This window comes from Pediculus humanus, genomic scaffold (genome assembly GCF_000006295.1).
Source record: "Pediculus humanus corporis 1103172108251 genomic scaffold, whole genome shotgun sequence".
NCBI lineage: Eukaryota > Metazoa > Arthropoda > Insecta > Psocodea > Pediculidae > Pediculus > Pediculus humanus.
In genome coordinates, this window is record NW_002987820.1 from 64,473 (window position 1) to 87,373 (window position 22,901).

The 22,901-nt window shown below is 28.3% G+C and overlaps 3 protein-coding genes across 3 annotated transcripts; 2 read left to right on the forward strand and 1 right to left on the reverse strand.

Annotated features, from left to right (window-relative positions):
• Window positions 1-772: 772 nt before the first annotated feature.
• Window positions 773-2,619, forward strand: Phum_PHUM467920 (restnoid-inducible serine carboxypeptidase, putative; the record flags this gene model as incomplete). The annotated part of the gene is made up of 7 exons (XM_002430201.1): window positions 773-776; window positions 955-1,202; window positions 1,282-1,623; window positions 1,696-1,897; window positions 1,976-2,131; window positions 2,207-2,439; window positions 2,521-2,619. The coding sequence occupies 7 exons, from the start codon at window positions 773-775 to the stop codon at window positions 2,617-2,619; spliced, it is 1,284 nt and encodes a 427-aa protein (XP_002430246.1).
• A 334-nt stretch (window positions 2,620-2,953) lies between these two features.
• On the reverse strand, window positions 2,954-4,677 carry Phum_PHUM467930 (heat shock protein 70 HSP70, putative; the record flags this gene model as incomplete). Its single annotated transcript, XM_002430202.1, has 4 exons — window positions 2,954-3,169; window positions 3,257-3,410; window positions 3,485-4,242; window positions 4,555-4,677. The coding sequence occupies 4 exons, from the start codon at window positions 4,675-4,677 to the stop codon at window positions 2,954-2,956; spliced, it is 1,251 nt and encodes a 416-aa protein (XP_002430247.1).
• Window positions 4,678-16,214: 11,537 nt separating this feature from the next.
• On the forward strand, window positions 16,215-18,568 carry Phum_PHUM467940 (uncharacterized protein; the record flags this gene model as incomplete). The annotated part of the gene is made up of 2 exons (XM_002430203.1): window positions 16,215-17,930; window positions 18,491-18,568. The coding sequence occupies 2 exons, from the start codon at window positions 16,215-16,217 to the stop codon at window positions 18,566-18,568; spliced, it is 1,794 nt and encodes a 597-aa protein (XP_002430248.1).
• Between the last annotated feature and the right edge of the window lie 4,333 nt (window positions 18,569-22,901).

A 22,901-nucleotide genomic window follows, 5' to 3' on the forward strand; every position in this document is an offset into this window, starting at 1 on the left:
GGAGTAATTTCAAAAACAAATAATAATAATAATATCTATAAAATTTTTAAAAATTCAAATCTTCAGTTATAATAAGAAACTAACAACCAAGGGGATTTTCCTTCTTTAAATTTAACTTAATTTAAAAATTATTTTTTTAAAATAATAAATAATTCATTAAATCATATCAATAATAAATTTAAATTGCACTTGACTCAATATGAATAGATAAAAATCAGATAAAAAAATTTTAATTTAAAAAAAAAAAGTTGAATTGATTTGAATTGTCAAGTATATATTTGCACTTATACAAATCAAATGGGAAAATTATCAATTTAATTAAAGATAAGGTTTTCCCAAAATTTTCATACGTAATTTATTAATTTAATAAAAAAAATAATAATTATAATTAATGGTCGAACATATTTAAATTAATGATTTAAAACTGAAATCAAAAAAAAAAAAAAAAAAAAAACGTTACGGTAAAAGTTAAAAAACTGTGTCAATCAAAATGGAGTAAATTATGTTAATTAGAGAGAGCTCGATGAGTTTGTTAAAAAAAAAAAAAATCGAATAAATAAATAATAATAATAATTTATAATCGTTAAATAGTTCAAAATTATTTTAAAATAAATCGATTCAAAAAAATCTTTTTTTTTTGAAATTCCCAAATTGAAATAACGACCTTAGTAATTTATTATTATTATTATTATAATAATAAGAGTTTTTTTTTTTTAACGAATAAATCTTTCGATCGATATCAGTAAAGTGATAAGGATATAGTAAAAAAGGTATGAGTTGATGTGTTTGAGTCCATTTTGCAAATTTTTTACAATGAAGACGGTACTGACGATTTTAGGATATTTTTTTGTTTTTTTCGGATTACTCAAAGTTAAGTTTTTTAATTTAAATTCATAGAAAACTTTTTTAAAAACGTTGTAATTTATTTAAATTTTTTTTTTTTTTAAACTACAGCCGGTCCTGTAAATAATTCAAAAGGTTATGGACCCGGTGAACAATCATGGGGATTTGTAGACGTTCGGGAAGGAGCTCACATGTTTTATTGGCTTTTCTACGTTCAAAATCCTAACGTTCAATCTTATTATGAAAAACCTCTTGTTATTTGGTTACAAGGTGGTCCCGGTGCATCTTCAACAGGTTTTGGTAATTTTGAAGAAATAGGACCTTTATTTCTTAATGGAACGGAACGTCCTTCATCTTGGGTAAGTTAAAAATTATTGAACAACACGAAAAAATATATAAAATATAACGCAAAAAGTATAATAAATATTTTTTTTAAAGGTAAAATATGTAAATTTGCTTTTTATCGATAATCCAGTCGGTGCTGGATTTAGTTACGTCGACGATTACAGTCGTCTTACAACAACCAACGAACAAATCGGTAGCGATATGGTAAATTTCTTAAGTGAATTTTATAAAAAACATCCAGGTTTTGAAAAAAGTCCAATGTACATCTTCTGCGAATCCTACGGTGGTAAAATGGTTGTCGAAATAGCTAAACAATTACAAAAAGCCATCGATGACAAAAAATTAAACGCTTCTTTCAAGGGAGTCGGATTGGGAGATTCTTGGATTTCTCCTGTCGATTCTGTAAATACTTGGGCACCTTTTCTTTACAGTACCGTAAGTATTTCCTCACTTCTGCCCCTACTTTTTTTTTAATTATAAAAATTTATTTAATCTTCTATTTTACAGGGTATGATTGACCAAGAACAATTAAAACGTTTGAATGCAGGTGCTGAGAAAGTGCAAAGTGCCGTCGACAATGGAAATTTTCTAAAAGCCACAGATTTGTGGAGAGATTTGGAAATGGATATTTTTTCTGAAACAAATAATATAGATTTTTATAATATATTATACAAAGTTAAACCGAACAGTATGAGTAAAAGTAACGGATGTAAGTGTTTAAGTATAAATAATTAAAATTTTAAAAAAAATAAATAAATTTTAATATATACTTTTTTTTTGGTTATAGTGAACAGAGTGTTCGATGACGAAAAACTTGATAGACTAATGAACGGACCAGTTAAAAAAGCATTAAACGTTCCACCTAAAGTTGTGTACAGCAAACAAAGTGGTGCAGTTTTCAAATATTTGTCAGAAGACTTTATGAAACCGGTTATTCACGTCGGTAAGTAAATTAAACACGAAACAATGTTTAACACAAATAGAAAAATGTCTAAAAATTTTTTAATATTAATTACAGTTGAAGAATTATTAAACAATACTAAATTAGAAGTAGTTGTATTTACCGGAAACTTGGATCTTATAGTCGACACACCGGGAACGGTTGAATGGGTTGATAAAATGAACTGGGTAGGAGCTAAAAAATGGAAAACGGCACCTAGAAAATCATTGGTTGTTAATAAATATGTTGAAGGATACGTAAAAAATGTCGGAAATTTGTACCTGTATTGGGTTCACAGATCCGGTCACATGGTAATAATTAAAATTAAAACGATATCCATACAAATATTCAATTGAATTTGTAAATATAATAATTTTTAATATTAATTTTAGGTTCCGACCGATAATCCGGAAACTGCTTTGGAAATCCTTCGTAGAACAACCAAATTTGATCGAAAGCTAAATGATGATTTATCTGAAAATTTTGTTTAAATTAATTTTACTAATATGGATATTTTTTAAAAGCAGAATAAATTTAATAAAAACTTTACAACAACAACAACAACAAAAAAAACATTGTTAAAAAATTTAATTTTAACTAATAATTAAGAAGAATGATTTAATTTAATTTAAATTAATTAATTATTTGATATTAATATTTTTAAAAGGTGATAAAAGCTAAAAATATTAAAAATTTGTAAATTTGTAAATTTGTAAAAAAAAATTTTTTTTAATTCTACGAATATTTGTAATAAAAAATTTTATAATGGCTCACGCTATAAAAGTTTTTTTTTTTTTTTTTTATTAGAAATTATTTCGATTCCTTTCAATCATCGGTTGATTTATTTTTTGTTAAAGATTTTGCATGTTCTAAATCTTGTTGTAATTTTATATCGTTCGGCATGAGTCCAACGGCAGCTTGAAAATCAGCAACACCAGGTTCCGGCAAACCTAACCGGCAAAGTATGGCTCCTCTTCGAGCGTGACATTTAGCTCTTGCTTCTAAATTTGCAGGAACGTGAGGAGTCATTAAATCCAAAGCCTCGAAAAAAAAAAAAAAAAAAGGGAAAAAACAATATTTTACAAACTGTTTCGTGATAACGTGACGGCAGAATTTAAATACTCATACCTGTGAACAATCATCTAAAGCTTTGTGTAAATTACCCAAACCTAAATGAGCGGCACCCCGGTTAGCATACAAACTAGACATTTTCGATCCTAATTTTATGGCGTGAGAATAAGCGCTAACTGCTCCCAAATAATTTCCAACTTTGTAAAAAGAGCTTAAAGTAAATCACGGAGCGTTAATTAATTTATAATTAAATATTTTACAAGGATGTAAACACCACACACTTACTCTCCCTTATCTTTTAACCAAGTCGGATTACATTCCTCAGGTCTAAGATCTTCGGCAACGAACCCAGTTGCTCGTCTCGCTTCAACTTGTTTTTTTAACCATTCCTCTTCTTGTGGTGCCTGAGATTCTCTGCTAGGTGTTGGAAAATCTCTATGAGTAAAGTTAATCGTTATTGTACCAGGATTTCTCGGTAGGGGCATTGGGAAAACATCAATCGATTTAGATTTCAAATTTGTACTTTTCATTTCATTCTTTATAGGTTCGACAACTTTTTTTTGGATTGAATCATCTTCAACATCAATTTCAACTCCTGCATCTGTTTCATTAAAAATTACTTTGTCTAAATCTAATGGTCCTTTGCAAGGTTTGTTTATTTCTTCTATTTTATTATTTATTACCCAATCATCTAATTCATTCATTGCTTTTGCTCTTGCTGCATTTCTTTTGTCATCTATCACTTGTCTCATTTTAGAATCTTGATCTATTTGCTGTTGTACAGATAATCTTTGCAGAGCAGACAGTTTTTCTTTTTTTAATTTTCTATCTTCTTCTGTTTTTACATGACTTTTTTCAATTATTTCTTTTCTTTTTTGTAACATTTCAAGTTTGCTTATGTCAGCAGTTAAATTTTCCCACATTTTGGGTATTATTTTATACAGTTCAAATATTATTTCATTGTCCGATATTGTACATTTACTGGTTTTTTCATTAATGTTAGAAAATAAAAAAACTTCAAAAAGAAAAGGAGAATAGCTTGCCTAAAAATTTTTAGATAATTACTTACATTCTAAAATAATTTTGTTAAATTTTGTACATTTTTTTTTATGTTTTAGAGTTTATAATAAGTGTAATATAATAAGTGTCTTAGTGTTTATAATAATGTATAACATATATGTCTATATGTATATTAGTTTAAAATTAATGATAAGAGTTTAAGTTTATAATTTTAACCGCGAATAAGATTTTACATTTTCAATAGTAAACAAATTTTGAAATCGAATTATGTCACATAATAAAAATTTTAAAAAAATTCACTTGAAAGGTACCAGTATTTATAAGATAATACTTACTTTAACATAATTATCTGAGGTAAAAATATCTACGGAAGAAGAGGAGACTCCTTTAAGAGGAACTCTTATAGTTAATAACTCCTCAGTTTGTTTCCAAACAAAATCCTTTACAATTAGAGGCATCGTGCATAAAAAATAATAATCGTATCGCGAGAAAACTATGATTTATATGTCCATTTTCAAATACTTTGGTTGTTATAGATACGCAGTTTTGCCAACGTCGAAAAATTTCGATTATTTTCTCTGTGAAGTTCACCGCCCTGAACAAATGCCTGTGCTGCAAGACCGAGTTGAAGTAAACAAATAATCATGGCGTAATAAGGACATTTGACGTTCAAAAAAGTGAAAGTTGGTATATTTTGTGAATTTTTTAATTTTTAAATATATCTTTGATTGTTTATTAAAAACTCAGTAAATGTTTTTATTAAATTGTTCGGTTTTCGTTTGATTTATATACCGTATTAATATATTCATTCAAATGTTATTTTCGAACTTGCAAGTGTGACCCACATCTGCAGTGCAGGATTTCAAGTTCATATAAAAATTAAGTAAGTTTTTTTCAATAAGTTAATAATTTTTCACAGTTTTAAGAAACACACCGTTCTCATAAACGTAAATTATTATTTTTTCACCAAACTAACAGAACAAAACCAGCAATGTTAGAAAAAAATTTGTTTGTCTCCTGTCAAATGTACTTGAGTTTTTTTTTTTTTTTAAACACAAATTAAAATATTACTATTTAAATTAAATTTTTTAAATAAGTTTTTTTGGCAATATGTTTATAAAAAACATAAATATTTCCTGTATTGATAACCTTATAAAAACATACACATATTTTTAATTGAAAACAAACATTTGAAGGAAGTTAATGTTATGTTTTTTTGATTTTATGATTGTTTAAAGTAGAAATACTTAAAATTATTAAAAAACTCAAAAGTCTAAAATAATAAAATGCAGTAAATCATTTAAAATATGAATTATTGATGTGACAAAAAAAAAAAATAAAACAATTTATAAAGGGAAACATTTGTTTAGTAAAGTCAGTTTTGATTTTTTTTTTTTTTTTAATGCATAATTTTGTATATTTATGCAGTGGGTTAGAATTTTTTTTTTTTTTTTTCTCTCTTTATTTATTTATTTCAAAATTTTTGTTTTCAAATTTATTTTTATCATATTTCAAGGCTGACATATGAAAACATGCTATTGATAAATTATGTGTTGCTATATTGAATTGAAGGTTAAAAACCTGGTAAGTTTCACAATTAAAAATTTATTTGTAATTGTAACCATTTTTAGTTTAAAGTCATTAATTAAAAATATCTTTAATATTTATTAGGTGATAAGAAATTTCATTTATGCAACACAACAATTATTATTATTATTATTTTCTATCCATTAAAAGTAGTTATCGAAAAACCAATTCAAGTGTGAATGTTAATAATGAATTATGTTTGTTATTTTTTTTTTAAACTATTATTATTACCTTTTTTTTATACTCATTTTTCAAAACAATATAGTGACAAGTTTCTAAAAAAAAAAAAAAACTTTTAATTATTTACAAACAAAATAATAAATTTAAATTGCAAAAACTTATTTTTATCAATGGCATATGATGCAAAAATCAATTTTAAAAAAATTATTTATAATGTGTGTAAAAAAAAAAAAATAATTTTCCTCACACCAATTATTAATTTGTGTTCAAAACAAAAAGAAAGAAAAACATGGAAAAACATAATAATAATGTTTATTAAATTAAAATAATAAAAAAATTAATTTTTTAATTTTATTATTTTTTTCGAAAAAAGATTAAACATCAGAAAACATTAATTTTTTTTTTTTTTTTTCATTTATTAAAATGACTCACTTAATTAAAATTTAGGTCAAATAATTATAAATATTGGGAAGATTTTTATTTATTAAACAACAGAAAAAAAGAGAGAGAGAGAGAGAGAGAGAGAGAAAGAGAGAAAGAGAAAAAGGAAAAAAAAAATTTCATCTTAATTAAATATTATCAAGGGTCACTTAGATACATGACTTAAATATATATTGCTCTGTTTATTATTTATTTAAACAGAAGGAGGATCCCTTGTTTGTGTCGTAGAATTTTCCAGAATTAATTATTAATTTAATTTATCAAATAGTTATAATGCATGTACGTAATTATTTAACAAAAGAATTAGTTCTTCCAAAAACAAAGACGCCATGTCGAAATTTGTTAAAATTAACATAAAAAAATAATAATAATAATAATTCTGCTGCGTGTTTTTTTTTTTTTTCGAGGGGGCTTCCAAACATTTTTTTATAAATCTTTTTATACTTCGGTTTATTATATATTGATAATAAAAAAAATTTTAACGGAATTATCATTTATAATTAATTCGAAAAATTTTTAGTTTTAATTAACTTTTATTTTTTTTATTTATCCATAACTAATTTATAAATATTATGATTTGTTAATATAGATTTGTAATAATTACGTACGTACGTTTGACGTGAGAGACGTTGATAGTAATAATAATAATAATATTACGCATGCGTTTTATGTTAATTATTTACCGAATAAACTGGTTCCAAAATGTTTTTTTTTTTTTTTTTTTTTTTCTTCTATGAAGACAAAATATACAGGCAGGCAAGCAAGCAAGGAAGGCAGGCGGCACAAGGCCGCCACCTTGTTGTCCCTTTTCGTCAGTTTCTATGTTTTATTGTCGATTTTTTTTTTTTTTTTTTGTTTTAAACTTGAACTTATTATTCGTATAAGTTATATATATATATATAAATTTCATGGATTTGTGTTTTACCTTTTTACCATCTCTCTCTCTCTCTCTCTCCTCTCTTCAATGTCTCTATCAAAGAATTTGCACGAATGATTTTTTTTTTTTAACACGAGAAACCTTGGATCGAAACGTGTGGATTCATTTTTAAATGTTATATCCTATTAATTAAAACAAAAAAGAAAAATGTCGGAAATAAATAAATAATTTATTTTTAATAAATTTGTCCATTTGAAAAATGCGTAGTGCGTTACGTACTCGGTTACTTTCCATCTAAAACATAAAATAAATAAATTTTTTTTTGGCGTAGATCAGTGCGTAAATGGTGGTGGAATAGTTTGATAAATGATTCGTTAAATCTACGAGGCTTTCTTTGACACTGATTTTATTTTTTTTTTAAATTTTTAAATTTTTTTTTCCCTTTCGGTGTCTTTTTACAAAAAAAAAAAAAAAAAAACTTTCATCTGGCTCTTTAAAATAAAAAAAAAAAAAAAATTAAATTTTTATAATATATATTACGATTTCGGTTGTGTGTGTGTGTGTGTGTGCGTGTGCGTGTGTGGATTAGAGTTAGTCGCTTTCTCTCAGAACACACGAGCCAGAGCCACGGATTTAAATTTTTAATCGTCTCTTCCTTCCAATTTCGATTTTTTTTAAATAAACTGTTATTCGAATATCATTATAATGAGGGAAAAACATTAAGAGAGGTTTAGGTTCGACCTTGAAATTTATTGTTCGTCAATAATCGTATGTGATCATCATAAATATTGTTACAAGTCAAATTTTACAAGCTTTGACCCGAAATAAATGTATTCAAAAAAATGTTAAAAACAAAAAAAAAAGGTTTAAACGAATACGTAATTAACGATTTCACCTTGCTAACTTATAACTTGTTAAAACGTTATTATTATCATTATTATTATTAAAGTTAATGTTATCAAAGTCGCATTATTATTATTATTATTTTTATTTTTTGATTTTATTCGAAATTTAAAATGTGTGTGTGTGAGTGTTTACGCGTACGTATTTTGCTCTAATTTGTAGAAAATTTTAAACAAATCAATAAGAAAATTTATTTTTTTTTTTAAATAATAATAATAATAATGGAATTAATTAAGCGGTGGTTGCGGTGTATGGAGTATATATTTGGCGTCAGATAAAAAATTTCAAGAAAAGAAAATTTTCTAAAAGTTAATTAATTAATTAATTTACATGCGAGGGATTATTATAATATAAAATTAATTTTCGGAAAATGTTCAGAAAATGGGGGGAAAAAATTCGAGACGAAGTAATAATAATAATTTTTCTGTTTTTTTTTTTTTTAATGTTGCGACAGATTTAAATTTTCCGCGATTGAAAATTTTACGCGTGGGATTTTCTGGTGAATTAACGGTTTAAAAAAATGGGGGGGGGAATCAGTCATTCAACCGCCATTGTTTTCGACTTTTATTATCATTATTGTTTTTTTTTTTTAAATACACGATACGTGGTGTTTTTCTTTTTTCCCATCTATTTTTATCTCTCTCTCTTTCTCTCTCTCTCTCTCACTGTCTCATCATCATCCTAATAGCATGACGGAAAATTCAGTCGGCAACGTTAACGACGATAAGTTAATTAGTTTTTAAAAATTATTAATAATTCAGGCTCGCGTTTTTTTTCGTTTTTGTTTCGTGCCACGTAAAATTTCATTGGGAGATATCGTATAAAATAATAGGAAACCTTTTCTTTGACCTTTTTTCCTTCCCCCCCCCGTCACCCAGACCTCCCCAGCCCTTACCATTCGTAATTTTTTTTTTGTAATATCGTATCCACGATTCTAAAAATATTTTCGTAAGATCGTACGTGACCTTAATTGAAAAAAATGTCATTTGTTTTTTATTGCAATTTTATTTATATTATTATTATTATTATTTTCGCCGCAGTTCGACCTCCCCACTCTCTCTACCCCCCCCCCTGAGAGAAAAAAAATTGTGTAATTAGTTGCGTTCGGGGAATTTTTGTTTTTCGTGTGGTTTTTTTTTTTTTTGATGGGGTAAAAAAAAGGAAAAAAAAAAAAAGTTTCAATAACGAAAATGTCTTTTGTTAAATTTTGAATGTGTTTTTTTTGCTGTTGTTGGTTGTTGGTGCTGTTGCTGTTCCAGCTCCTGCTGCTGCGGCTGTTTTCTATAGAGTTACGTATTAAATATTTTAATAAAATTTTGTATTCACCGCTGAGTAAATGTGAACGCGAAATGAAATATAAATTAAAATTTTCCCTTTTGTTTCAAGGCTCATTTAAAAAAAAAAAAAAAAAAAAAAAAAAATTTGAGGTGAAACCTTTTGTCCTAAAGGATTTTCGTAAACTGAAATTCGGGAGGCAGGAGAGAGGGGGAGAAAAATTAAGAGGTCGCGAATAAGAAGAGTAAATTATGAAAAGGGAAACGAAAACGTAATCGATGGTAAAAATGAAAAAAATTAAATTTTACAAAATTTAAAATTTGGCAAATTCATCGCCATTTTTTTTTTCTAAATTTTGTAAAATGGCGACAAAATAATAAATATCAATAATTATTTTCTTTTAAAAAAAAATTTTTTTTATTCTGTAAAAACATCGTTTGCAAGTTTCGACGAGAAAATTTTTTTTTGTTTATTTATTTTTCCATCGATTAAACAACGTTACGAAAATAAGCAAGCAGTCGGGGAGAGAAAGAGAGAGTGAGGGAAAAAGAGAGAGAGAGAGAGAGAGAGAGAGAGAGATGTAATTTTCGTTCTATTTTTTGTTTTACATTTAAAAATGAAATCCGTCAGAAAAAAAAAATTACAAACGAAAATCCAATTTATGTTTGTTTGTTTGTCTTTCAAAATGTTTTGAACGTTGTTTTGGCTCGTTCGAACGAACAGACGACGACGACGAAAAAAAAAAAGTAATAAAGTGCGTTTAATGATTTTTATTTTTTTTGGGGGGAAGGGAAAAAGGGGAGTTTGTCGTTTGTACTGCGAACGTCGTCGTCGTCGTCTGCTATTAAAAATCCAAATCGTATTTTTGTTTTTCCAACTGGGAAAATTTAAAAAAAAAAAAAAAAAAATTTTTTTCGTTAGGAAGTTTTTCTTCAATGACACTGTTAGCGACATTTTTTTTTTTTTTTTTTTTTAAATAACATTTATTTGATCCTTGACTTCGAGCAAATGATTTTTGCGTTACGAAAGATGTCTCTTAGGGTTATAAAAATGAACTTGACGTTACATTATCAGTTACACACACACGCACACACGCACACAAACATGCAAAAAAAAAGAAAAAAAATCGATTTGCAATTAGTGAACGTCGAACGTCGATTTGTTTCGTAACGACTTTTTTATTTTTTTTAAAAAAAAAAAACGGTTCGATATATCGATTTTTTTCTCGATCGAAGTTTATTTAAAGAAAAGAAAATTAAGGATAGCAAACGGTTTGCGTTCGTCACACGAAACGATTAAATTTTTAATTTTTTTTTTTTTTTTAAAGTAATTCGAATTCGTGTCGTGTAATTAGTGCTGTTTCTACCGCCATTTTTTTTCTTCCCCCCTCGATTATTTTTAATTCGTTTTAATAATTACGTCATCTAATAAGAAAAAAGTAAGGAAAAATATAATTAATAATTATTTTTATAAAAAAAAGAAAAATGGTTCCTTAATTCGAACAAGGAAAAGTTTTTCATCTTTTTTTTTTTTTTTTTTTTTTTTTCACGTTGGCTGAAATGTTTTTTTTTTTTTTTTTGAATCAATGAAAATAAACGTTCATTGAAACTTTTAAAATGTGATTAAAAAAAGAAAAAGAAAAGAAAACGCGAGAAAACAACTTTATAGTAATCGTTTGAAAAATTAAATAAATAAAAATATTAATAATAATAAAAACGTGGCGTTGTCGTTGTTGTTGTTGTTGTTGTGCGTTGCTCCTCGTATTTAAATTTGCTCACCGAGATCACCTTGAAATTGTTTTTTTTTTTTTTATTACTTATAAGTACCGAGAATGTGTTTATTATTATAATTTGCCAAAGTTGGTTTAAACATTATTAAATTTCTTTTCTTGTCATTTTATCACACATGAACAACTTTGTTTTGATTTTGCACGTTTTCAACGTAATAATTTTTAAAAAAAAAAAAAAAAGAAAAATCGACGTGATTGAAAATAACTTTTCCTTAAAGGATAATGATAATGATGATGATAGAAAAAAAAACGACGTCTTGACCGTGAGAATTCGCGTTTTTTGTTTTTTTTGTTTGCTGTCGTTGTAAGATTCGTTTCCTATTTTATCTTATTTAAACCTCCCCTCCCCTTTGTTTGTTTGTCTGTTTGTTTTTTTCAAATGAGAATCCCTCGAGTTAATATCGAGCCGACGAAAAAAAAAAAGGTTGAGATGTGGTCAATAAGTATTATATAATTAATTCAAAAGCTTTTTGCAAAAACTTTTTGAATCATTAATCATGCATGCTTGAGGAGGTTGGAAAAAAATGCTGTTGTCACTGTCGTCACTTATTATCATCATTATTATTATTATCGTAAGCGTTTTAAGTAATTAATTCGGGAAGGGGAGGGGAAATAATAATAATTGTCGACGATTAATAAAACGTACGTACCTTTTTAAATATGGGCGTTGATTGTAATGTGATTAGTGTGTTGTTATCAGGGAAAGTGATTGATAATGAACAAATTTTCGTCGATAATTAAAATAATAATAATAATTATTTTAAGTGGGGGAAAAAAAAACAAAATTATTACGTCAATTTAAATTACAAAAAAAAAAAAAAAATTGTTAATAAATAAAAACGTTAAAAATCGAAAAAAAAACTGTTGGAATAAAAAAAGAAGAAAAAAAATTTTTTTCTTTTTTTTTTGTCTTTTATTTTTGTAAAAGGAAAAAAAAAGGAAAATGGAAAAAATTATTAATCGAGTTCAAGGTAAATCGTCGTCAAAGTTTAATAAAAAAAAAAAAAAAAAGTTGCAAATGAATTTGCAAGAAAGAACTCGATTTTTTTTTTTCGCGATGATGTTTTTTTAATAATTCATTCGATTAATTTTTAAACGTGGCATAAGATAATTATAAAACGAAAACAATTAAGTCGTCGTCGTCGTCATAGTTTGAATCACGAGGATGATTTTCCACAAAAAGAAAAAAAAACTTGTGAGTTTTATGCACGTGAGAAAACTCACGTTTGTTGTTTTGTTTTTTTAATTTTTTTTTTTTCTAATAATGTAATTAAAATGAACGGAGGAAAAGTTTTATCCGGACGAAAAAAAATATTAAATTGATTTAAAGACGTGGTTTTAGACGATGGACTTCGAAAACAATAAGTAATAATAATATTATTAATAATAATTACGAACGCGTTTTTTTTTAAATAATTTTTTTTTTTTTAGGAATAAAAAATATCGTAGAATTATGTAATTTAATTTTAACGAATAAGACGACGAATGTTCTAGAAGAAGGTTTAAAAGCGTTTTCTTTTTTTTTTTTTTTTCTTCGTTTAATCCAAGAGAAAACGTATTAAAGAGACAAGTTTTAGAAAAAAAAAAGTTTTTCTACGGATTTAAAAGTTATTGCGCTTTTTAGTAATAAAACAAAATTAATATTTTCGTTTGATTTTATGTACGATATACGGTTATACTAGAGAGTAATAAATTTTAAAACGTAATCAATTAATTAAATTTTTAAAAGAAAAAAAAAATCTCGAACGAGATATTTGAAACTTAAAAAGGAAATAATTTACTTAAACACACACATATATGTATAAGGTTGGTTGGTGGTTCGATATCTCGAAAATTTCCAAAAAAAAAACTCGTTTTGTGACTTGGTTTTGTTTTCAAACGAAAGAGGAAAAACGTTAAAAAATTATTTAGAGTAAAAAGCGATAACGTAAAATTTATTACGCCGAAAAAACAAAAAAAAAAAGAAAAGTAAAATAAAAACAAAAAGATTGATTGATTGATCGATCAATCGATCGATCGATTGATTTACTTACGTTTTTACGACTTTGTAAAACGTCGACGTAAATTATAACGAAAAAAGACACAAATGAGATTTTTTTTAAAAAAATAAAATTTATTTATTGGTGACGATCGTCGTCGGGACGAAAGAATATTTAAATGAAAATATTATTATTATTATTATTAAGATGGTGAAGTCGATTTTCTTTTTTCCTCTTCTTTAAAGGGTATTTAAAAAAAAAAAAGAAAACAAAAGGAAAAAAAAGGCAACGAAAAGAATTCAACCGGCAAATTACCGGGAGCAAGCAAACAAATTAAGCCTCCCTCTCTCTCTCTCTCCCTCTCTCACCCGCCCCCCTTCAAGTTGTTTTCCAACGAATTTTTGTTTTTGTTTTTTTTTTTTTCCGGGTTTCGGTTTTCGGTTTTCGTCCGTGCGGAAAATGAAATTAAATAATATATATAAAAAAATTTTCCGACCGATAAAAATTTTTTTTCTTTTTTTTTTTTTCTCCAGCGTTTTCGAGTCCGTAAATAAATCATTTAATAAATAAATGGCGGAGGTAATCTGGTTCACTTATTTATTTATTTAACGCGAGCGTTGCGTAATAACGCAACTTTATTATTATTATTATTATTATTATTATTATTATTATTATTATTATTATTATTGTCATTATTATTAATAAATATTATCAAGTGTTTCTAGCTTTTGATTTGAGTTTTAATTTTTTTTTTTTTTTTAATTATGTAAAGCGTGTACGAGTCGTGCAGGAAATGCGCGCGTGTGCGTGTGTGTGTTTCTGTACACATTTTATTAATAATAATAATAATCATATCCGGTGTCTTTCCCCCCCCGATTCGTTCGATGATTGATCGTATCGAACAATGAAACGATTTCTGATAAAAAAAAAAAAATGATCCCTTAAAAGTTTGTACGATTTTTACGAAGTCACGGGTATTAATGACGACGATTTTGTTATTAATTTTCTTTTTACAAAGTGTGTGCGTGCGTGTGTAAGGTTTTACGAAAAGGGAATGAAAGAAACAGAGAAAAAGAACATTCTAGAATTTATTTAGAGTCGTTTAAAATTTTTTTTTTTGGTGTTATTAATTAATTCGTAGGTAATAGTTTCTTTTACTATGTCTGACTTTCGATTTCGTCGAAAACTATTATACTTGTTATACTTGAGATTTTCTTTTTATAATAATAAAAATAATAATAATAATAATAGTTTTATAAAAAATGTTAGGAAAAAAAAAAAAAATTTTCCTCGTTCGGGTGAAAATGCGGGAAAACTTTTCGTAAATGACGTAAATCCTCGTCTTTTTTTTTTTTTTTTTGCTCGGACGATATAAAAAATAAATGAGTGTTTGTCTTGGGGGACCGCGAGGCACTAATTCGATTGAAACTTATAGCTGACCTTAAAAGGAAAAAAAAATTCGGTTCTAAAAAAAAAAATGTTTCGAAAAGGTCGAACGTAATAATAAAACTGCGGGAAAACTTTTTTTCTTATTTTTTTTTTTTTGCTCGCTTTTATCTTTTCATTTTTTTTTGTTTTTTTTTTTTTTTGGTTTTTTTTTTTTTTGGTTTTCCATTTAAAGTTTTGATATTTTGAAAATTTAAAATTTTTTTTTCTTGGTTGGGGGGGGGGGAAATTTTTCACTGGTGTTGCCTTTTTCGAATTTTATTTTTTTCTGGAATTTTCTATCCAGAAACTCGAATCGTCGTTTCGATATATTTTACCCTTAACGGGCCCCGCGGCTCTAAAAAGATATTTTTCCAAAAAGGAAAACGAATTAGATTTTTATTTTATTTTAATGTCGGTCGCAGAAATTTTTTTTTTTTCTTTTCTTTTTCTTATTATTATTATTATTATTTTTGTAATGGTAATAACATTATTTATTAGCAAAAAGAGAGAGAGAGAGAGAAAACAATTGCAATAACGTTTAATTTTATTATTATTATTATTAGTATTAGTATAACTACTGTTGTTATTTTTTTAAATGTTTAGTTTTTTCTTTTTTCCTCCCGCCATAAAAAAAAAATTCTTGTCTCGTCGTAAAAGTTTTTTTTTTATTTTAATCGTGATTGTTTTTTTTTTTTTTCAAATCGTATATTTACAGTAGTCGTTTTAAAGCAGAAGAAAATAGAGAGAGAGAGAGAGAAAACCGAAACGTAATTATTTAATGGTGATATTCTTTTATATTTTTCAAAAAAAAAAAAAATTTCCTTTACGTCTTACGCAACCGTGTCAAAACCGTGTTATTACTTTAAAAAATACAAATAATAATAATAATAATAAATTTATTTTAAAAAAAAAACAGTTAGAATTTTTACGCACGTGGACGAATTATTATTATCATTGTTGTTGTTGTTATTACTGTAATCAAACGTAAAACAAAAGATAATTAACATTGCAAGAATAGTTAACGTACCATAGAAGAAACCGGTGGTCCATTAGTTTCACGTTGCATACTCGATTTAATTTAATTACGATTTCTAAAAAGTTATAACTTATTTTTATTTATTTTTCTACTATTATTATTATTATTATTATTACGAGGTCGGTTTTCTTCTGAATTACGTAAAGTATTTCTTTTTTTTCTTCTTCCGAATCGGTGACTTCTGTCAAAAGCAAAAGAAAAGTTATTTATTGTTGTTTTTGTGGTTGTTGTTGCTGTAACGGTACGACATTAATAGGTTTTAAAAAATAAAAAAAAAGAAAAGTAATTAACGTAAATAATTATTCGTTGGCTTTTTCGTTTTTTCAGGTTAAATGGGAGATGTGAATAGGAAACGATACGACGAAATGTTGCGGCGTGTGACAAGTAGAAACGAATCGATTAAAATCAACAGGTAACCGAGAACAATAGGAAATAGGAAAGGAATAATAATAGTAGGGATCGACATGGAGGGTGACAACAAGAAGACTATAAAATATTTAATGAATCAACCGGCGACCGTGCACAATTACGGAAAATTGAGCAAAGCCGACAGTCCGAGAAATCATTCATCGCCCACAAGTATTCTTAGAAAATTTCCAAATAGTTTGAGACACGATCAAAAACATCAGACGAAAATAAAGAGAAATAGTTCTCCGGTGAACGTGGCATTGTCCGGAAATAGAGAGGGTTGGGAAACGAATAGGAAATCGTGGTCGTTCGGAGATGATATCTCGGACGAATCGGAGGAGAGGCCGTCGTCGGAAGATTCCGGAGTTCTCGGGAAAATGCGGGAGAGTCGGTGCAACAACGAGGATTCTCGCGTCAAAAGAAAATTCAGTGATACATCCATAAGCAGCGATGGTTCTTGTTACGATAATGGCGACACGTGGAAATTCCAGTCGAAATACATAATTTCAAACGATAATAATAAATCCGTCCAAAACGTTAATAATAATAAATTAGATAATTTAAATTCGACGAGTGGTGGTAACGTGAAAAAAATCAATAATTCCGCACTAGGCGGAGACCCGTTGACCGATCAAAAGGAAGTGAATAATAAATCAAAAAGAAAATTTTCTGTGATCAGTAATTCTTTAAGTGAGCGTAAAAACGATAGCGATGATTTACATAGGAATAGTTTTTGCGAAAAGTCTGAGCTTAGTAAAAGGTTACAGTTTCCGATACACAAGTCCACGCCGAATTTACTTCGTTCTTCTACGGTTACGAATTCCGATCGTCGGATCGGAGATAAATCGGTAAATGGAGATTACGATTCTCCGAGCGAGAGAAGGAGAGGAGGAAAACGAGAATCCAATTACAAAAACGGCGGAATGCCGTTGAGAGAGAGCGATTCTTTGCCTCACTTGGATCAAAGGCATCGAATCATACACTCGATAATGCCGAGAATCAATCGAACCATATCGGAGTCGCCTGAAAGCAACCTGTCGAAAGCCTGCATAAAATCCGAGTCGCACATAAATTCACAAAATTCGTATAATAGCAACGTACGATTGAAAGAACCTTATTTCAGTGTGTCAAACGTTTTCGACGTCGGTAAAAAAAACGAATTGAATCGTTCGGATGATGAAAACGAAGGTTTGAGTTTGATCGATAATCGTAAAAATTTAGTCTTTCGACCGTCGAAAGCTCAGAAAGAAATGAAAAACCGGTGGTCTTACAAGAAAACAGTTGACATAATGCCAAACATACGGACTTTAATGGGTAGACGAAACAGAAACGATAACAACATCGAAGGAGTTTTGTCGAGCGGAGCTTTCGCTCCCCTCATGATGACGCATCCCTACGTGAGATCCGACAGTTGCACCAGTTTGAACATTCCTCAAATCCAATACACGGATGCGGACGAAAAACATATACCCGTGAAAAAGTGCGAAACCGTTTACGGGCTCTCGAGTTTGATACCGTCGGAATCCCCTTTCCACGTGGAACCCATAAAACCCGTGAATAGATTGAGAGTGCCTCCGAACGGGTTTTCCGGAAGTACATCTAGAATGTGTTCGCGTTGCAGTAGCTTACTCTCTATGGCCAGTTCGTCTAGGTATTCGATAAACACGACCGGAAGTGTATTTGTGAATTGCAATCAATCGGTTGAAAAGCTTCAGGAACCGAGCATACTTTGCAAGTTGTGTCTTATGGAAGTGCCAATGAGCATGTCGCTTAAAATAGATTGCTGCGGATGTATATTTTGTAGAGATGTGAGTATTTATAAACTAAAGATCTTAATTAGGTCGCTCTCCATAGCAGAAGGTTGTACATGTCTTTATTGTATGATATGTTGTTGCAATAATGTACCTGACAAGTAGACTTGTTCGCCACGAGCAGTCTCTCTCTCTCTCTCTCTCTCTCTCTCTCTCTCTCTCTCTCTTTCTTGTCTTACAGATGTTTAAGAGCACATGTAAAAAAAAAAAAAAAAAAAAAAAAAAATTTAATTCCACGTAAGTGATTGATATTTCGTAATAGAAAAATATTAATTAATATCGATCACGTGATTATAACGACGTCTTCTTCTTCGTTTTGAAACTTGCTTTCATTTATAATACTTAAAAAAATTATTTTGATTGATTCGACGGTTATAAATCAAAAAATTTAAATATTAAATGTAACAATAAGGTGTAAAAAAAAAAGGGAAGGGGGGGTGGGAGGTGAACGAAACGATTGCAATTAAATAAAACTCGAATTGCATAATGCGCAAATCGACTTATGCAAGCGCATTCAAATACGTCATCATTTTAAAGGGGCAGTATAAGGTTAGCAGCTAGGAGGAGATCCGGTCAAGGGTTCTAGAAGAAAAGAAAATTATTATTATTATTATTATTATTATTTTAAAAAATAGAAAGTAGTCTTTATTATGACGATCGTAAAGTTTTTTTTTTTTTTTCTCGTCGCATCGTAATTCAAATCTAAAAAATTTTGCTTAAAATTTTAAGGGTGGGATTGGGAAATAAAACCCGAACTACCCCAACGCGTAGAGTAATGGGGGGGGGAAGAACAACATGGCGAAAAAAAAAGAGGTACCCGTTTTTTAAACAAATAAATAATGAAAAACAGTGACGGAGATTACGATGTACACATCGTCGATAGATACGAGTCGAGTACGTTTCAAAGGAAGATACTTGATTTCAAGGTTTTACCCATTACCCACCTACCTACCTACCTACCTACCTACCTGCCTACCTAGTCGACGACGATGTTTAATAATCACGGGACCTATTAGGAATTTTTTTTTTTTTTTTTTTTGCGCTGGCCACCTAGCGCAAAAGTTTATCGCGATCATGATCACAATGATGTTCGTCATCATTATTATTATTATTATTATTATTATTATTATTATTTATATTCGTACGTGTTAGCAGTGGAAAAAAGTATTGAGAAAAGACCTTAAAAGTTGACCTGAACAAACAAGGTCGAAAAATCACAAGCATTCGATTTAATAAAAAAGTTCACGCGTGAACAAGGATTGTATTGATTAGCTATACCGGAAGTGCAGGGTTAGAATATCGGTCGGGACATTCGCATAATCATCATCATCATCATCATAATGATAATCGTTGGATTGGGTTCAAGGTCGTTGCATTCGCGTGCGCTTCTCTCTTCTCATCTTTTATTTATTTATTTATTTTTATTTTTTTTCTTTAAATGGCGGTGATTATTATTATTATTATTACGAATGAAATTGTTAAAAATGAGAATTATTATTATTATTATTAAAATGATGTTTTCGAGAACGTTTTCGAGTTCGTCGCGAGTTTTTCGTTTGTTGGGTCGTTTGTTTGTTGGTTTTAACTTTGTTTTCTGTTGAGGGAGGGCAGTGAAAATAAATCATCGAGTTTTTTTTTTTTTTTCGTATCCATCCCCTTTTTCCCTTTCCGGTTTTGCAAGTTTTTCGTTATCATCTGGTCATGGAGATTTTTTTTTAAACGTTTTTTGTTTTCCTGGAAAAGAAAAAAAAAATTAAATTTAACGGTGAAAATTTATTTATTATTCGATTTCGTCTGGAAAATAAATAAATATTTTCGCACCTGAATTCAATAAATGAGAAAAAGGTAAAAAAAAAAAAAAAGGGGAGAAAAAAAAGGAAAAAGGAAGGAAAAAAAGGGGGGTAAAAAACGACTTTAATTCATTTTGCGCGTGGAGGGAGGGGGAGGGTGATTTTTCGTTTTTTGGTTTTTTGGTTTTTTTTTAATTTTAACATCACATTTTGGAAAAAAACCAGAAATTTTTTTTTTTTTTTTAAAATGTTTTTCTTTTTCGAATGGGTGGGGGAATAAAATGGGAGAGGAGGGGAGGGAAAGAAGGGGCGAGTGAGGGCGAATAAAATTTTAATTCGGTGAATTTTTTTTTTTTTTTTTCGGGAGAAAAGAATAAAAAAAAAAAAAGTTTTAGAAAAAAAAAATGTTAAAATTGAAATGGAAAATTCTCCTTTTCCTTCTTGCTTTGGATTTTCCCCCCTTTTTTTTTGCTCTTTATTATTATTATTTTTTTTTTTTTGTTTTCTTTCCAGCCGCCATGCTGGAACAAATGTATTATTATCGGTTAATCCGAAATGTTTTTTTCTTTTTCTTTTTTTTTGTTTTTCTAATCGGGAATTTACGGGTAAGTTAACTCGTAGTTGAAAAAAAAATGAATAAATTATTATTATTATCGATGTCGAGTCGACAAAGTTTTGTTTTTCTTGTTTTATAATAAAGTCTCACGTTTTTCTGACATTCTGATGGTGGTGGTTGTGGGGGGGGGTGTTGTTGGTGCCAAGAAACTTCTACCGGTTTTAAAAACCGAACTCGTTTAAATTGCAATTTCGTCGTTGGTTTTATTATTGAATATTGTTTGATTGTGTTAAAAATAATAATAATAATAATAATATTTGTTTTTAAATGTACGTATTTAAAACAAACAAACAAACGAACGAATTTATTATTGATTTTTTTTTTTTGTTTTTTTTTCGTGGCACGAATTCTTCGAAGAACGAAAATTTAAAAAAAAAAAAAATTATTTTCATTATTAGTTTGAAGGTTGTAAAAACCGTGAGTACGATAATAATAACATTTCCTGAATATTTTATCGTTTTTACTTCCGAGCCTTAATAAATTATTATTATTAATAGTATTGCGATTTTTTTTATAAAGAATCCGAAAAAAAGGGGGGAGAGGGAGAGGGAAGGGAAATTTGGGTAATATCGGAAAATGATTTTTTTTTTTCCCGTGTCCGACATTTTTGGGTCGTCAAAAGATTCAAAAATAGTTCGGATGTCATGAATTATCCAGAAAACATATCTCCAGGCAACTAATGGACGGAAGAAAAAAAAAACTCAAATCCTCCTTATCGGAAACGTTTTATCATTATTATTATTATTATTATTATTATGGAAAAGTACGAGGGAAAATTTTTTTTTTTTTATCAGATCCAGTCCTTTTTTTTTTATGTGTACACACCATCAAAAAATGTAGAAAATTCGAAAATGTAAATTTAACGTTTTATTTTTGGTTGTTGTTGCTGTTGGAAAAAAGGTCAAAAATTAATTTTGTCGTTTGTCGTTTGTTTCTTTTTTTTTTTTTTTTCTATTCATTTTCGATTTTCGATAGTTGACGAGTTATTTGTTGAAACTGTGTTCCGGTAAATTAAATTTTATTTTTCCCCATCTCTCTTTCTCTTTCTTTGTCTCTCTTCCCCTCTCTCTCTCTTCCTCTTTTCTCCCTTTTTTTTTACCGGGAATAAATGAAAAAATTCGGGATGGTGGCATAATCGATTTTCAATTCGTTCGTATCGTGACAAAAACAAAAAAAAAACAAAAAAGGAGGTTGAATCGATATTAGTTAGTTGTTGATGAGTTTTTTTTTTTTTTTTTATCGAAATCTAATAAATAATCTTATCGTGAAATAAAAATAAAGAAAAAAGTCGATCGATAGATAATCGATTATTATCTATCGATATATCATCTCTTATTTATTTATTTTTTTTTTATTTAAAAATTTGAATTTTATTGATAATCGAATGAAAAATGATGGGAAAAATTGTTTTTTTTTTTTTTTTTTCACCTCCTCTCGTAAGTTAGAAATCATCATCATCATCATCATCATCATCGTCATTAAATGTCGTCATCGACAAATTCCAGGTTCATTTTTTTTTTTTTTTCAGACGTCTCCCCTCTGAAAATTTTGTAACAAATGAAAAATATTTGATTCGGCTGGTTCCACGATTATTTTTTTTTAATACGCAAGGCCTTTGGAAAATTATTTGTTTGTATGCGGCGATGACGTCAAATAACTTTATCCTGGTTTTAATAACGTTTTATTATTACCATTATTATTATCATTAATTTTTTTTTTCCGGAGCGAGTTTTACGGATGAAAAAAAAAAAAACGAGTCCGTTTTATTATTATTATTAATTTTTTTTCCCCGAGCTTATATTTGTTTTTGTAAAATCCAGAGTTTAAAATTATTTTTTGGATCGTTTTTATTATTATTATTATTATTTATTATTGTTTTTTAATTCTCGTCAAATGAATTATAAATAATTTGGTGAAATCGTTATCATTATTATTATTATCATCGCGAAAATTGATAATTTTTGTCAATGAAAAATGTTTCGTCTGGAAATGAGCGAAATTCGTTAAAAGTTTTGTTTTTGTTGTTATTGTTGCTGTTGTTCTTTATGTTATTGTTATTGTTGTTGTTGTTGTTGTTGCTGTTGTTGTTGTTGTTGCTGTTGTTGTTGTTGTCACTATCGCGGAAACGGAGACTATTCGCGAATTACGGGTTTTAAATATTTTATCCCCCCATTTTTATTTTTTTGTACGCGCGTTAATCCTCGTAATTCCTTTTATTAAATGATTCGGTATTTAAAGGTATCAGGTTGGATAAATACGTCTAAATTGAAAAAATTGTGGTTGTCGTTGTTTATGTTGTTGTTGTTGTTGTTATTTGTTTTTAATTATTCATAATCAACTATTGCGATCGTTTTTTTTTTTTTTTTAAGATTTGTTTCAGTCGGTAAACTTACTATTTTTTTTTTTTTCTTGGAGGAAATCATTGTCAAGGGGGAAATTTTTTTTTTTTTAATTTAAAACACAATTAAAACGTAAACGAGAGAGTGGGAAGGGGAGAGGAGGGGAGGAAGAGGATGCCGGAGTTAAATTCATCGTCGTTAGCCGATCAAGTTTTTCCTTTTG